The sequence below is a fragment of the Schistosoma haematobium genome, chromosome 7 (genome assembly GCF_000699445.3).
Source record: "Schistosoma haematobium chromosome 7, whole genome shotgun sequence".
Taxonomy (NCBI): Eukaryota; Metazoa; Platyhelminthes; class Trematoda; order Strigeidida; family Schistosomatidae; genus Schistosoma; species Schistosoma haematobium.
In genome coordinates, this window is record NC_067202.1 from 17,492,407 (window position 1) to 17,506,619 (window position 14,213).

General features: G+C 36.2%; 1 protein-coding gene across 1 annotated transcript in view; it reads left to right on the forward strand.

Annotated features, from left to right (window-relative positions):
- The window catches only part of LONP1 (Lon protease mitochondrial), a 45,316-nt gene that overhangs the window by 1,707 nt on the left and 29,396 nt on the right, over positions 1-14,213 (forward strand). The window contains exons 3-8 of the mRNA XM_051218132.1: positions 1,106-1,357; positions 4,053-4,144; positions 6,612-6,728; positions 9,532-9,590; positions 11,523-11,824; positions 13,620-13,681. Coding sequence (XP_051064572.1) covers positions 1,106-1,357; positions 4,053-4,144; positions 6,612-6,728; positions 9,532-9,590; positions 11,523-11,824; positions 13,620-13,681 — 884 coding nt within the window. The remainder of the gene's footprint in view (positions 1-1,105; positions 1,358-4,052; positions 4,145-6,611; positions 6,729-9,531; positions 9,591-11,522; positions 11,825-13,619; positions 13,682-14,213) is intronic.

Genomic DNA, 14,213 nt, shown 5'->3' on the forward strand with positions numbered 1-14,213 from the left:
AATCATGAAGTACGTAATGGATAACTGAAGGAAGGTGTACAAATAATGTATGTAATGTATGGTTTACATGTTTTACGAAGGCGCCGTATAATTTTCCTTCAAACAATAACTTGGTTTTCCCCACTAAGTCTTCGTTCACTACAGTATTACATAAAATGTTCTTTGTTATCATGTAGTCATCTCACTTCTATTTTGATTTAAATATATAATAGAGCACTTCTAATTTACATAAATTGTGGAGGTTTATTTCACTCTTCTAAACTTCTTATGCTTTATTCAATGTCTAAAATTAAGCTTAAGGATAATCACAATTAGCAAGTACTTAATTTCAGTTATTAATCTTTTTATGCTTAGTTTATTGTTGAGACACTACCCTGGACATCAGCTGGATAATCTGTTAACCTATAACTTCCTCGCATACGTAGCTGAACCACCTTTTGTGGTCTAATCCGAGCGCACTGCAGTGACAAAATGGGGTCTAACGAGGTCTGATAGACTATATCCTGATGACTGATTATGTATATTAAGAGATCACAAAGTTAGAAAAATTACTTTCGAGGATGCTAAGTTCGGTAAATGACCCTGCTTAATTTCGCTTGTATCTGTAATCGATTTCATAGTCATGATATATACATTTTGAGAACAACAAATAGTGACAAAAGCCAACAAAATTATCTGAACACTACTTAACACATCAGTACATATTAAATTTGATTTCTTCCTCGAAAAGTTATCCATTCCAGACAATTATTGCAGTTTGTCCTATGTCCATTGTTATGAGGTAGTAATTCAGCTGTTTAAGCACTAGACTTTAATGGGCCCCTATGTTTAAATCTAATCTTATCTACGTTGGTCCGGATAACTGGATAGTATGTTTCAAAGCCGAGTACATAAGTTTCTATTAGGTAAATGAGTTTCATATATCCATTATAATAGTGGGGTTATACTTTTACAGTTGTTGTAGCTGTTGTTTTTATTAAGTTTCAGTGATTATGAAATTTACGATTTGTAAATTTGCGTTTATTGTTTGGTAATGAAACTATCTATCCCTCGTCGTATTTTTTCAAATATTTTGTTCATTACTTTAAAAAAAAACAATCTATAGATCCAATTCATACCAAAAAATGCATTTTCAACTTCATCGGGAAAAGGTTCGTCAGACGATGATAGTGGCATTGATCCAGATGGCTTACCTACTTCAAATGCACATGAATCTGATCCATCATCTACGCCACTTCCTCCTGCAGTTCCACCATTAGCATTGTCTCCACAAAATATCCCAGAGAATTTCCCTATTGTACCGGTGATTGCAATATCTGGTTCACCGTTATTCCCAAAATTTGTTAAAATGATTGAGGTATGTATGTATGTACGTATGTATGGTATACGCATAAAGTCATCAATAGGTACCATTTCAAATGAACATTACGTGTTTGTCTATTGAGATACATGCGTTGAAAGATTAGTCTTCACACTTCGAGTATGGCTCATACCCGACCACCTGGTGGATGGTTACATTTAATATTATGACTATTATCTAGAAAAACAAGCCTCAATAAATTGTCACCTAGCTCAATGAATTCAGCCTTACTGAATCATATTTCTACTATGTAGGATATATATTAAGCAAATGGTTCTATAAAAGATAGTGGGAGAGCGATGTATATTCAAACAAAAAGTTCCCCATTTAACGTATTGTCTTTGGTGATTGGATCATGTGTTGTTACTCGTAACAAGTCATAACGCTATCGTGATGTGTTATAGTGGTCAACACATAAATAAGTTGAAAAAGACTAAATGTGACTAGACCAGCACATGGGATCAATTATTAAAGGAACATATACTAGGTCGTATAAAAAAATATATGATTCACGATCCTGGTCCATAAAATAACTATAGTGTACAGACGGTAGTAACGATTGACATGACACAAGATTGACTGTATTGACACAGGCAGAATTTTTATCCGCAATCTTTCTTCGTAATTTACATTTGTGATCCTGAAATTCCTTCTTCTCAAGCCTCATTCTTAAAATTCATTCTTTCTTACTATCACCGTTCCTGCTGTTCAAGTTTTTGCTATTCATTTTATTAATTCGCCATCCCAAGTAGGGGAAATAAACAGTTGTGTCATATCCTACGTTCCTTTTCTTCTGTTGACTGTCTACATGTGCCTATCCCTACGTGACACCTAGTTTATTAGTATTTGGTAATACATGTCTTCGAAACATCGTTTGGGTTTATCGAGACGCCTAAGTAAGCAGTGTCGAGATTAGGTACGAGACAATAAGTAAATCAGTTGGATAAGATTATGAAACTTCATTGACTTGTATTTCATATATTCAGCTACCACATACCTCGAAGTCTAATGAGATATCTGAAGTAAGAGTTTGGCGAAAGCTAAGATAGCCATACCAAGCCACACTATCAGACCATGAAACTGTTGACTGCTGAATAACCGTGTTGATAGATCTCAACTATCTAGTTGGGGTATGTGAAATTATTATGACGAATAGTTGGAGACATTGTGAGACGTGGTTCTCACATGTATAGATTCATTGTGTTCTCCTAGATTTTGAGTTTCAGAATTATGTCATGCTTTCTACTTGTTTCTCTCGAATTTTATTCTCAGTTGTAGACGTTTGTTTTTTTAGATCACTTCGAGGCAGCTTCAATCAATCGAAATATTTACCATGTTATCTATAACTGACACCAACACAATACGTAAGAAAATAGCTACAAAATTTGCTCCAACCACATTTCTTTGTACAAAAGGTTGAGGAAAACATGAATATCTGTACCACCCCAAATAGTTATCTCGGTGTTACTGATCAGAATTAACTGATAGGACTCAACTACTATTGAGTCTTAATGCATTAATAGGTATTAAATTTATATCCAGATCTTGATAGATTACTTGATCTGTCTATTCCACACGGATATTTTATTCCAACGGCCAATCTGTCTCTTGACATCTCATAACTACACATTTTAGGAATTATTTCATCACAAAAACAGGGTTTTTTTTGTTATTGTTGTTATGAGTAGTATTACATAATATCTGATGCACAACTTATCCAACAGGTTTATACACAGTTAAGTTGATATGAACTTAATAGATAATTTGGGAAAGGCTTTACTTACGCCTGTTACTCCTAATGGAGCATAGGCCGCCGACCAGCATTCTCCAACCCACTCTGTCCTAGGCCTTCTTTTCTAGTTCCATCCAATTCTTGTTCATTTTTCTCATGTCTACCTCCATTTCCCAACGTAATGTGTTCTTTGGTCTTCCTCTTTTCCTTTAGTCTTAAGGATTCCAAATGAGGGCTTGTCTTGTGACACAGTTGGGTGCTTTCCTCAATGTGTGTCCTATCCACTTCCAGTGCTTCTCACTGATTTCTTCCTCCGCTGGGATCTGTTTTGTTCTATCCCATAGTAGGTTACAGTTACCGCTACATCTACTTTCAATGCCTCTGCTGGAATGTTGTCTGGTTCTGCTGCTTTGCCACTCTTGATTTGTCTGATGGCCATGCTGATTTCTTCAATTGTTGGTGGGCCAACATTGATTGGGAGGTCCATGGGTGCTGCTTCGATATTGGGTTGCTTCAGTGGGGCTGGTCGATTCAAGAGTTCTTGGAAAAAGCTTTACTTGACATATATTCACATCATCTCTATCTAAGTAAAAATAACTTCTTTGGTGAGACTGTAATTTATGGACCATCTTTAAGCGACATTAAAGTGACTTTGAGAATGTTCATCTTATTTGCTAAGGCTAAATGAGAGTTATAAACCAGTGTGAAGAATAAAAATTATGATTCACAGTTAATGGTTAGGGTTAGGAATTAGATTTATCGTTCTCAACACAAACTGATATCAGCTAAAATACCAAAACGCTATTTAATCAAACGGATATATGAATTTGGCGCCAAAAGCCAAGATCTGCTGTCCTAAATCTGATTGATTCGTCCATAAATTATAATCCTACCACTTTTGTGATCATGATCATTTCATTGTGATTTTCTCGTTTCTTTTCCAACAAAAAAATTTATAAGATCACTGATTCACGTCTGATAAGTCTTATTCGTCGAAAAATCAAATTGAATGCTCCATATGCGGGAATATTTTTAAAGAAACCAAATACAGAGTAAGTCATAGTTTCTATCACCTCTTTTTTTTAAAAAAAACTAGTGATCATTAACTGAATACACCTGCGCTTCACTCCGCTATTGGGTTCGAGTCCCAAAGTGAACATCAAACACTGGAATTGTTATGACCTTGGATGTCTGACTTTTCGATCACACGATCTATCTACCAATCCGAATACGACTTATACGAATCTTCACACTAGGCCAACCAATGACGTTCAACCGGTGTGGGCAGTTTAGCGTCCTTATTGGTCCTATGTCCTACGAGCCCTTCCACTTGAGTCCAGAACAAGATACCAGCTTCCGAATCAGAGCAGATCGTTTATTTCAGGCATACTTGGTTTATATATCAATCACACAGACCGCAACGTACCATAAAATAGGAAATAATATTTGTACACAAATAAGCCCAAAAAGTGGCTGTGAATGTGGGAGGCAGTAGTTAATAAACTGAACATAACTTAAGAACCGTAAATCGTACAATAATAAATTATAGGTCAAAATAAAGCTTATCATAAAAGGAATATAAATATACATAGTGTAATTGTTGAGTAGTTATACAATAAGAATGTTTATAGAATATTAGTCCATGAATAGTCCTCGGAAGTTACCTGTTATTTAATCTTCACCGGATATAACAGGAATGAAGGTGGATTCAACAAACAAGTCCTAAATAGAAAATAAAACTTTAGGTTTTGGATTCCGATACTAGTCATTATCTCTGTTTTAACACAATAAATTGCTGACTCCTGCAAAAACCGGTTAGTAACTTGCAAAAACAAAAATCTCTAAACATCAACTGGATGATAATTCATTAAGCATTTTATTTATTTATTTGAAAACATAAATACTGGTACAAGGGGGCAGCAGATACATATGCGACACACAAATCTCATTTGATTTGTGTGAGGGCTGTGATAATGCCTGGGTGCCCAAACCGAAGCAGGTGGTTTTCTTAGGGAGCAACACCTGGAGCCTTCGACCTGAAGGTCTGATCCAAAAGGCAGTGGAACAACGTAAGATGTAGTCCCATGTTAGCCGGTGACCAACGATTGGTTCATACGCCATTTGTTCCTTCAGGATACTGGGGCCGATGTGCACCATTGGTTTGGAATGAGGGTTTCCCGACCCCCTTAGTTGGACTCTCCGTGTCCACCAACCCAGTTAAAACGCCAGACATTCGCTTTCCGTCCTCTCAATTTCGTAAACAACACCCGTGGTGCTAGAAGGCATTGATTAGGACTTTTTGGCAGAGGCTATATACGCGTGGTCATGTGAGGGCATTTGGAAAGGGAGAGCTAACTCTCCCCACTCTCGGCCGTACCACGTCATACAAAATAAATAATTTCTTAATATATGAAAGCATTTAGTTGCATACATAATTAGTTGGGTTGTTTACACGATTCATTTCAATTCAAAACCGATGTAGCTCACTCCATAAATGCATACAAACAAATTACATATGTATGAATGAATTCTCCTCTTGTAATTTGTTTCTGTTGTTCCTAATTACATTTAGATATATCTGTAAATGATCAAGTAGTCTATGCACTATTCCTGTTTCAGAGTACTTCAAATGATAAGATTCATTATCATCACAGTTGGAAATTTTTTTCTTAAATTTTTATATAAAGATATTTGTATGGTAAATTACTACCTGTTTCCCTAATTTCATCTTCAAATTCTGAATTACTAAAGTGTATTTCCATTTCCTAGTGATTTGATTTTTAGACACCATGTTACAGATCGAAACCTTGCTCTCCATTTAATTCTGATATGATCCATCGGGCAGTAGTATCACTTACATAGGATTTAACTCAAAGCCAAGTACACAATTTCTTGTCCTATGGCTCGTTAAATATCACGTGACAAAAATCGGCAATCAGAATACCGATTTTTATGACCTTGTCCTTGTACTAAACTAATGGTGTGTTAACCAGAACGAGAAGCCTTGAGTCAACCCTGAGTCCTTATTGGTCCTCCGTATAGTAACTTTTCGCCTGGCTCGGCCCGTTCAGTTCAGAACGCAAACATCAGCCTCCACCGTATAAATCGTATGGTCCAGACATACGTAGTTTCCATACAGACAGACCAGATCACATCATATCATAAAATAAAAACCAATGATTATACAAGATTAAGCTAAAAGTAGCTGTGAGTGTGAGAGACTATAACTAATAAATTGGGAATAACTTAAGAATAGTAAGTCGTATGAAAGTCGTCAATAGGTCAAACTGAGGCTTATAAAAAGAGGAATATGAATATATATGTAATAAAGTTACTAAATAGTTATACAAGAAGAATATTCGTATAATATTAGTCCATAAGTAGATCCTATCAGTTACCACTCATTTATTATTCGTTCGGATATAACACATAGACATTCTGTTTTTAAATGACTATTTATCTTAGCATCATCCATTTCTTGTTTATAATTCACCCGTTTGATTCTGATACTTCTTGTAGACAGTCAGATGTCGCAAATAGTATGGATGAATTGCATCGAGTTGGCACATTTGTACACATTCCTGAATGGGATGATTTAGGCTCGAAAATTCGTCTACTAGTTATTGGACATCGTCGGTGAGTCTTTTGTTTATCAAATGTGTTTCCCTTGTCGTCCTTGTCTTTTCTCCATGTTACGCTGTTAGAACTTTTGTTTTATGATGATTAGTCATTTGAGGGGGGCGGGATTTGGCATGCTTTTAGCGATAACACTTTTATTGTCTGACTTTTCAGGGGTTGATCTTCCACCAGGAGATTCACTTGTTGATTTAGAATACACAGACGGTGTATTTCCGTTTGGTGAAGGCACTGACAATGCAGTTTTCTGACCACCCTAAGCAACAATGTTCGGGATGCGGTTCTTTCCTCCCAAATCCAAAATGTTACTTCATGATTGACTTGCGTCGTTGCCTAATTTGTCGATAAGAAGTGAAGTAGTCGACCTCATCGACCTCTTCATTTATCTTAGGAGTCTCATCAGTCCTGATGGTCTGGCATCTGACGATTTTTTGACGCGAGTTCAGAAGGCTCGATTGGTTTTTGTCCATTTATGTCAGTTATGGCGTAGGTGAGATACCCGTCTGTCAACCAAAGAACGAGTTTACTGCGCAGCGATTCTGTCCGTTCTACTTTTTGGGTATGAAATATGGCCATTAAGAACAGAGAATATTCGTATGCTGCTAGTATTTAATCATAGGTATCTTCAAAGCATTGCTCGTGTACTTTGGGACCACTGATTAAGGAATCTCCGGATTAGGAATAGAATACTGTGTAAGGATGGCAAATCGATTGAAGTGGTAGTAAATCTTCATCAACCGAGATGGGTTGGCACATATTATTATTATTATTATTATTATTATTATTATTATTATTATTATTATTATTATTATTATTATTATTATTATTATTATTATTAACTTTATTCGATATCATGTATTTTTGGTAGAATATAGAATTCTCATCACAAAGTACTTTAACAAGTTCCCGTTTCTTATTTCTTGATCAATCCTGACGATAACATATTGAGTGGTCGTCAGTGTTAGGTATTAGCAGTTTCAGAAATCGACATCTGAATAGTAGTCATTCTTTTTCAATGCATATTGTCAGCCACCAGGATGCCTCTGATGGTTGTACTTTTTTGGAACTTGTACATCGAAATGTCATGAGTTTTCTCATAAACGTACTTGAATGGGTTATGTGTTTAATTTGAAATGATTATGTGTTAAAACAAACAAAACAAACAGATAACTTTTTAAAATATTTAAATGACAGGAACAGGTAGCCCAGATACTCAGGCAGGCTGCCAGTACGTGTCCCCAACTACCCCCTACCTTGACGGGCGACGTTTTCTGGCGTAGGAGTTGGTTCGGAGAAAGCAAAGGGAGGGTAAATCGAATATGGCATCAGTCATTGACAATTGAACTAAGGCATGTTAATAAGTGTTTGTTACTTGGTTGGGGTCTGCATTGATTATGGTAACCAGTGGTTTGAGAGTTTGAATTACACAGCTCAAAACCATTTTCAATGGCATAGGTGCATCCATTCTTGTCTCCCCTCAAATTCTGAACTTCTAAATACCTCATAATCTTTTTGTATTCGCATTTCACCAATTTGTATTGCCTTGAAGCATATCTTTTACGTCTGATCTTTTATATTACCCCTGACACTGTATGTTTGTTATTCACTACATCCGTGTACACTTAACATATATTTGAAGTCTTCTATCACCTATCATTTGTACTAGTATTATATTTCAAGTGTCATATCTACAATACCATGCTCCTATGTACAGTGTCGTTAGTTGTCGGTAGCTAGGTACCCTGATGTAGATGTCGATTTTGCATATCATGATGACCAAGTTGATTTATATTAACTGAAACGGTTGTTCCTTAAAGTTCCACCGTTTCTGACAGGTGATCTGTAAAACGGTGAAATTAGAAGTAACAAATCTAAGATCCAAGGGTAAAGTCATACTACCGAATGTACATGTACGGGGATAGTAAAGTGTTTTTCTTAAACAACTAGCATTTCCAGCGGTACTGGTTTTTCCACAACAAAAGAAGGCGATTAAAAAGACTATGGACCAAAAATAAATCATACGGTATTTCATAGATTTTTGTCTCTAAAAGTAAGGTCCAACAGGTGCAAAGCTACTACTACTATTCACAAAACTGTTGTGTGTATAACTAGCCTCAACACTATTATAATGGATGAATAAATAAAGTCCATAACTATTGATGTAGTTTGCAGCGATGCTGCCTTCTCACAGGGAAGGAAGAGGTTAGAAAAGGTCGACCCTAAAAATGTCACACCACACCTTACCTCACGGACTTCCGTCTCCGACGGTAAGGCACTTTGAAGAACGGAGCTAACACGTCGAAAACCTCCCACAAAGAGGCCGTGTGCGACCGGCCTCAAGCAGTTGTCCCTTGGGCTCTGCGGTCACGCTCCCAGGTCGTTAAGGCCAACACTAATCCAACTTCCTTTTCAGGTTCCTCAAGAAATACCTTTCCACGGTGTGGGCAGCTGGGAAGTGACACCAGTCCTCATACCCGTAACAGTACACTGACTTTCTTCCTTTAGAATCTAAGTCCCAAAACCTTGTACCTTTTCTTTACTATACCTAATCTTTTCTACTACTTCTGATATTGTTATTACTTCTAAGACTCTGGTATTTGTCTTATAATAATTTTGTTTCGTTGTGTTAATGTTGTATAACAGTTTGAATCGATGCACATATGTATCAGTTTCTACGTTGCATATAACTGATTAAGTGTAATTGTTAAGTTTTCTCGTAATAATTTTTTCTTCATTTTTTACTTTCCTTTATTGTAAACTAATTCTTATTACCTTTGTTATATATGATGTATATTGTGTTTAGCATTGAACTGATTCGTCCAGTTGTAGAGGATAATGTAGAAGAAGAGATCAGCTTGCCAGGTTAGTATACAGTAATAATCTTTATGACTGAGAATCGTTCACAGTGATGTAAATACATTCACTCCTTATCTTCTCCTGAATCTTGATTTTCAGAATCCCCTTCATACAAACTTTTCCACTCTGTCCGCTCAAACTATATTCACAATGTTTAGTCTTTCGTTTTATTATTGCCACTACATTATTTCGATCTATTTTGTCATTATCATCTCATCGTGTTAATCAGATATGAGAACTTGGGCTAACATACATCTATGTCATACTCTACGTTGAAGTTGTCTGTTTGATATAATTTAAAATTACTCAATAACCAAACACATGTTGGAGTATATGATTCTCAAACCCTACTATCTTTTCGTTAGCATTAATATAAAACGAAATGGTTATGTGAACTAACGTAGCGTCTTTAAATCCATTTGGATATTCAAACTGAATGACGGAGTAACCCAAAAGAATCTCAAATAAAACCAATGTATTTGTATACATCGGTTAGCGGCCTATCCTCCACTGGAAGTAACAGTAATTTGTATCCAAGACTCGATATTTTTTTTGCTAAAATGATTGTATTAATGATAAATTCTACAGAACTCAATTCTTGAGTTGTCTGAAGCATTTATATGCGTCAAGGTATGATCGAAGAAGTAACACCTAGTAGTAGTTGTGTTCATTCAACAATTCCAAATTATTCACGCAAAGTATCTTTATTGTCACAAATAAATAAATTTTCAGTGAAAGGAATTGTTGAGAATGTCAAGAGAATATGGTTACAATAATTGATGAATTAAATGTCACAGCAATACTAGAACATTCAGCGCTACATGCTCAAAAATAATGGATAATCGTGTATAAGCTACTTAATATTAATAAGTAGCATAATATAATTAAAAAAACTGAATAGGAAATATATGGTACATACATTAAACCGAATTAACAAAGCTGAACTTAGGCTCAAATTCATTGTTTAATGTTAGAACAATGAATTCGATGTTTAACCACAAGATTGTTTGTTCTGCTTCGAATCATCTACTTCTGTTTGAATAGCCAAATAACAATGATAATACTCTTCAAAATGGTGTGATAGCAAAAAATGATTAATGAGAAATCGGTCAGATTACGGTTCAATCAGCATGATTTAGTTATTATCGATTGTATCACTGTATAAGAGATTTATACTGCATGAATATTGTCATAGGAACACGTGGTTTATCCGAATAATCGATATATCCATGGATATTGGCAACTATTTTCAGCATTGAACCAGATATGTCAATACACTTTGTCTTATACTGTCCTTTGATTAGAGGCCACATTACCCATTTGGTCGATAGAATTCTGTTAGTACTAGTAATTCGAGAAATACGCAATTACTACTGATGATGTTAATCTAACGCCTAATATGGCCAAACTCTATTGGTTACGACTGCTCAACCATGTCAGGGATGAGAAAAGCATCACCTATAAGAGCGGACAATGGTAACTCACTATCGCATATTGACTGAAGTTAGAAATGTAAACCATTGAAATAAAACTCAGTGGTATAAAGGTTAAGCACTTGCCTCAAGATCTTAAATCCCTGAGTTCGACCCTTGAGGCGGTTGTGGATGCTCACCTTTGTGGATAGTTTCATACTGAGATAAAATGATTACCCATTTTTACCGGATTCCCGATGATTTTCTAATTGGGGTCAACCCACAATGTAAAACTATAAAATGCAACCATTTCCATAACTCTCTATACTTAAAATCTATTTTATACTTTCTAGTGACTGATTTAAAGTGATAATTGCTAGAGCTCTAAGGAGCTGTTTTCAGTACATTTTAAACATGAAATTATTTTTCACCCAGTGACCAATTGGTGTGAATTTTTGTATTCATTCTTCTCTATATTTTATTTTAATCTATAATTATTCTACTTTATATGCATTTTATGGAGCAGTTGGGAAACGTAACAGTTTAGTTCGACGCGCTAAACGTGCAGCGGTCAAAATCACAGAATCTTTAAGTTCTAAACCCTCAAATAATCAAACATCATCATCATCACCATCTTCGGAAGATACAACATCTATAAAAGGTGAAAATCAGTCAGATAGCAACACTAGTGGTGGGAGTAGTAGTAGTGGTAGTTCCAGTGCTTCCATAATATTGGATAACGTTGAACTTGGTGCTTCTTCACCAGTTTTAATTGGTGAAACAATTAATCTCTATCATGATCTGTATGAAAATACACAAGAAATTAAGGTAATGTCAATGATAGGATTAACATTATATTGTTCTTTTTTCCTAATTTTTCCATGTTGTTGTCGTTGTGATTTGTGATATATACGCCTAGCGTTTGATTTAATGAATCGAGATGTGAAATCTCAACTTAAAACACTCCATCTAGGGTAATATTTAATCAGTAATATAGTCAACCGCCAAATGCCGTGGTACGACCAAAGGTGGATTTTTGGTTGCTTGTAAGCACGATGAACAATTGTGGCATCTAGTTTCGATATCGTGACCCATTGTAGGTCAATAAGCGTAGTTTCGAGCCAATGATTTTATCTAGTTGATGCTGGGATGGCCGCTGTGTAATTGTTCCAGAACTTTTTGGCGCAATGTTTTTGGAACAACGATTCTGTCACTGAACGTAACACATGAGTCGACAATCATAAGTCCCGCCGGCGAAAATGTTGTGGAAGTTCTCCTTGGAAATGATGGTTTGGTCACGTAGTGAGAAGATAACCCCAGACTTCTCTTAATATTTTATCAAGTATTGTATCGGGAACCATGTCCAGCTGTAAGCACATTTTCTTCAGTTATATGGACCGGCCGTGTTAAGAGCTATTGTTACTTTGGCTGTTCGCAGAATATAAATCCTCTAGAATATTCTTTCGGTTGTTGACGGCATTTTCGGATTTTATGATGACTTTCTCTATGCCCTTTTCTAGAACATGTAGTACAACGATGATTTTTAAACGGACAAAACCCTTTGAAATGCCAACCGCCACGCAGCCAGCATGGGGATGATGGTTTGCCGCTGTCATTGCGATAATTCCGCTTGCTAAAACCTTGTAAGACTTTTCTGTCGACTGCGTTGACCTGAAGAAACCGGTTATCGTTCTATACCATCGAGGTATCATGCTTCAAATTCAGTAGTTACCTTCTGTAGGGTCATGCTGGGACAGTATTCGAGTTTGCTTATGATTCTTGTTCGGATATCCGCATTATCGGATCAATACAGGCTATAGACAAATACAAGACACTCAATCTCGTCTTGTCATGGAAGACAACTCGAACCTCTCACATTCTCAGTTCACCCAGCTATCTGCTGGTTCTCTCGTTACCTCCAAGACTTGGTAACGGATATTAAGAAGAAATAACTGTTCTCCAAAGATTTGAGATACGGTTTTAATTGTTTCATCAAAACTAAAGTCCAGTAGGTTCTTTAGAAGAATGAAGTTACTACAGTGTTCATGTTCTGTAGTTCCAAGTTTCTGACTTTTGAAGCGTCACCCAGAGATCAATATGGAACAGATCTTCATATTTCTTGAACCATGACTCAAAACTAAAACCTGCTAGGTCATCAAAGTTAAATTCATGGTTGACATTCATAACTGAATCAGTATGTGTTACTTGTAGCTCACCAGAAGCGGGGAACGTGTACATTTTCTGCATAAGAGCTTCCATGATTCTTATTTGAGACTGTTCAAACCTTTTCTCCTGACGCGCTCTATATAGGCTCTATATATAGGTTTTTCAGAAGAAATGTTCATTGTAGTTCTCTGCGTCGCTAATGACAAAACGTCTGATGGAACTCTCGAATCGGTTTCCTATGTTGTTCTAGTAACTCTAGGCTAAATCTACACGACAACTTGAACACAAGAGTAAAAGTACAAAGTGTGGAACGAACGCTTTACTTCAAGGTTAGTCTATGTACACTTTATGAATTAAGTAATATATTCATTTGTGTTTTGTACTTTTGTGAAAGTCATCAAACTTGAGTCACATTTTAAATTCCATCCTTTCTTTATTTGTTCATTTATTTATTAAGGCTTTAAGCGCTGAAATTGTAAAGACAATCCGAGATATAATTAGTCTTAATCCTGTGTATCGGTAAGTTCTAATATAGTTGTGATATTTCATCTTTAAAGTTTTTGATTGAACCACGTGTTCCGTATACCGATTACCACAACGCGCAATGCTGACTAGTGTAGGGGATGGTTGGAAGAAAGTTAGGGTTGGCCAAACCAAAACGTGGCATCAGTGCTTGAAGTCACTAACTTCTAGTGTGAGCGATGTTCGTGGTAGATTCAGATTGCTTGGTTGAGGTCCGCGTGACTATCGTAGTCAATGGTTGGAGACTTTGTAATATGGCTCAGAATCGATCACAATGGTTTCGGTGCATACACTCTCTGTCTTCCCTTAAACTATGAGATTAAAATCATTTCATATTTTTCTTTCTACCAACTAATTTTTCTTCCTGTACTATATATATCCTTTTGTGCAATCTTTCATTTATATATTACCACCTCTAAATTAACAACTTTTATGAATCCGGTGTTCATCTTGTTGTGCTAATGAGGTGTGAGAACTTGGACCGATATACGTATGTGCCTAATCCTACGTTGTAGCTGACTGACTGTCA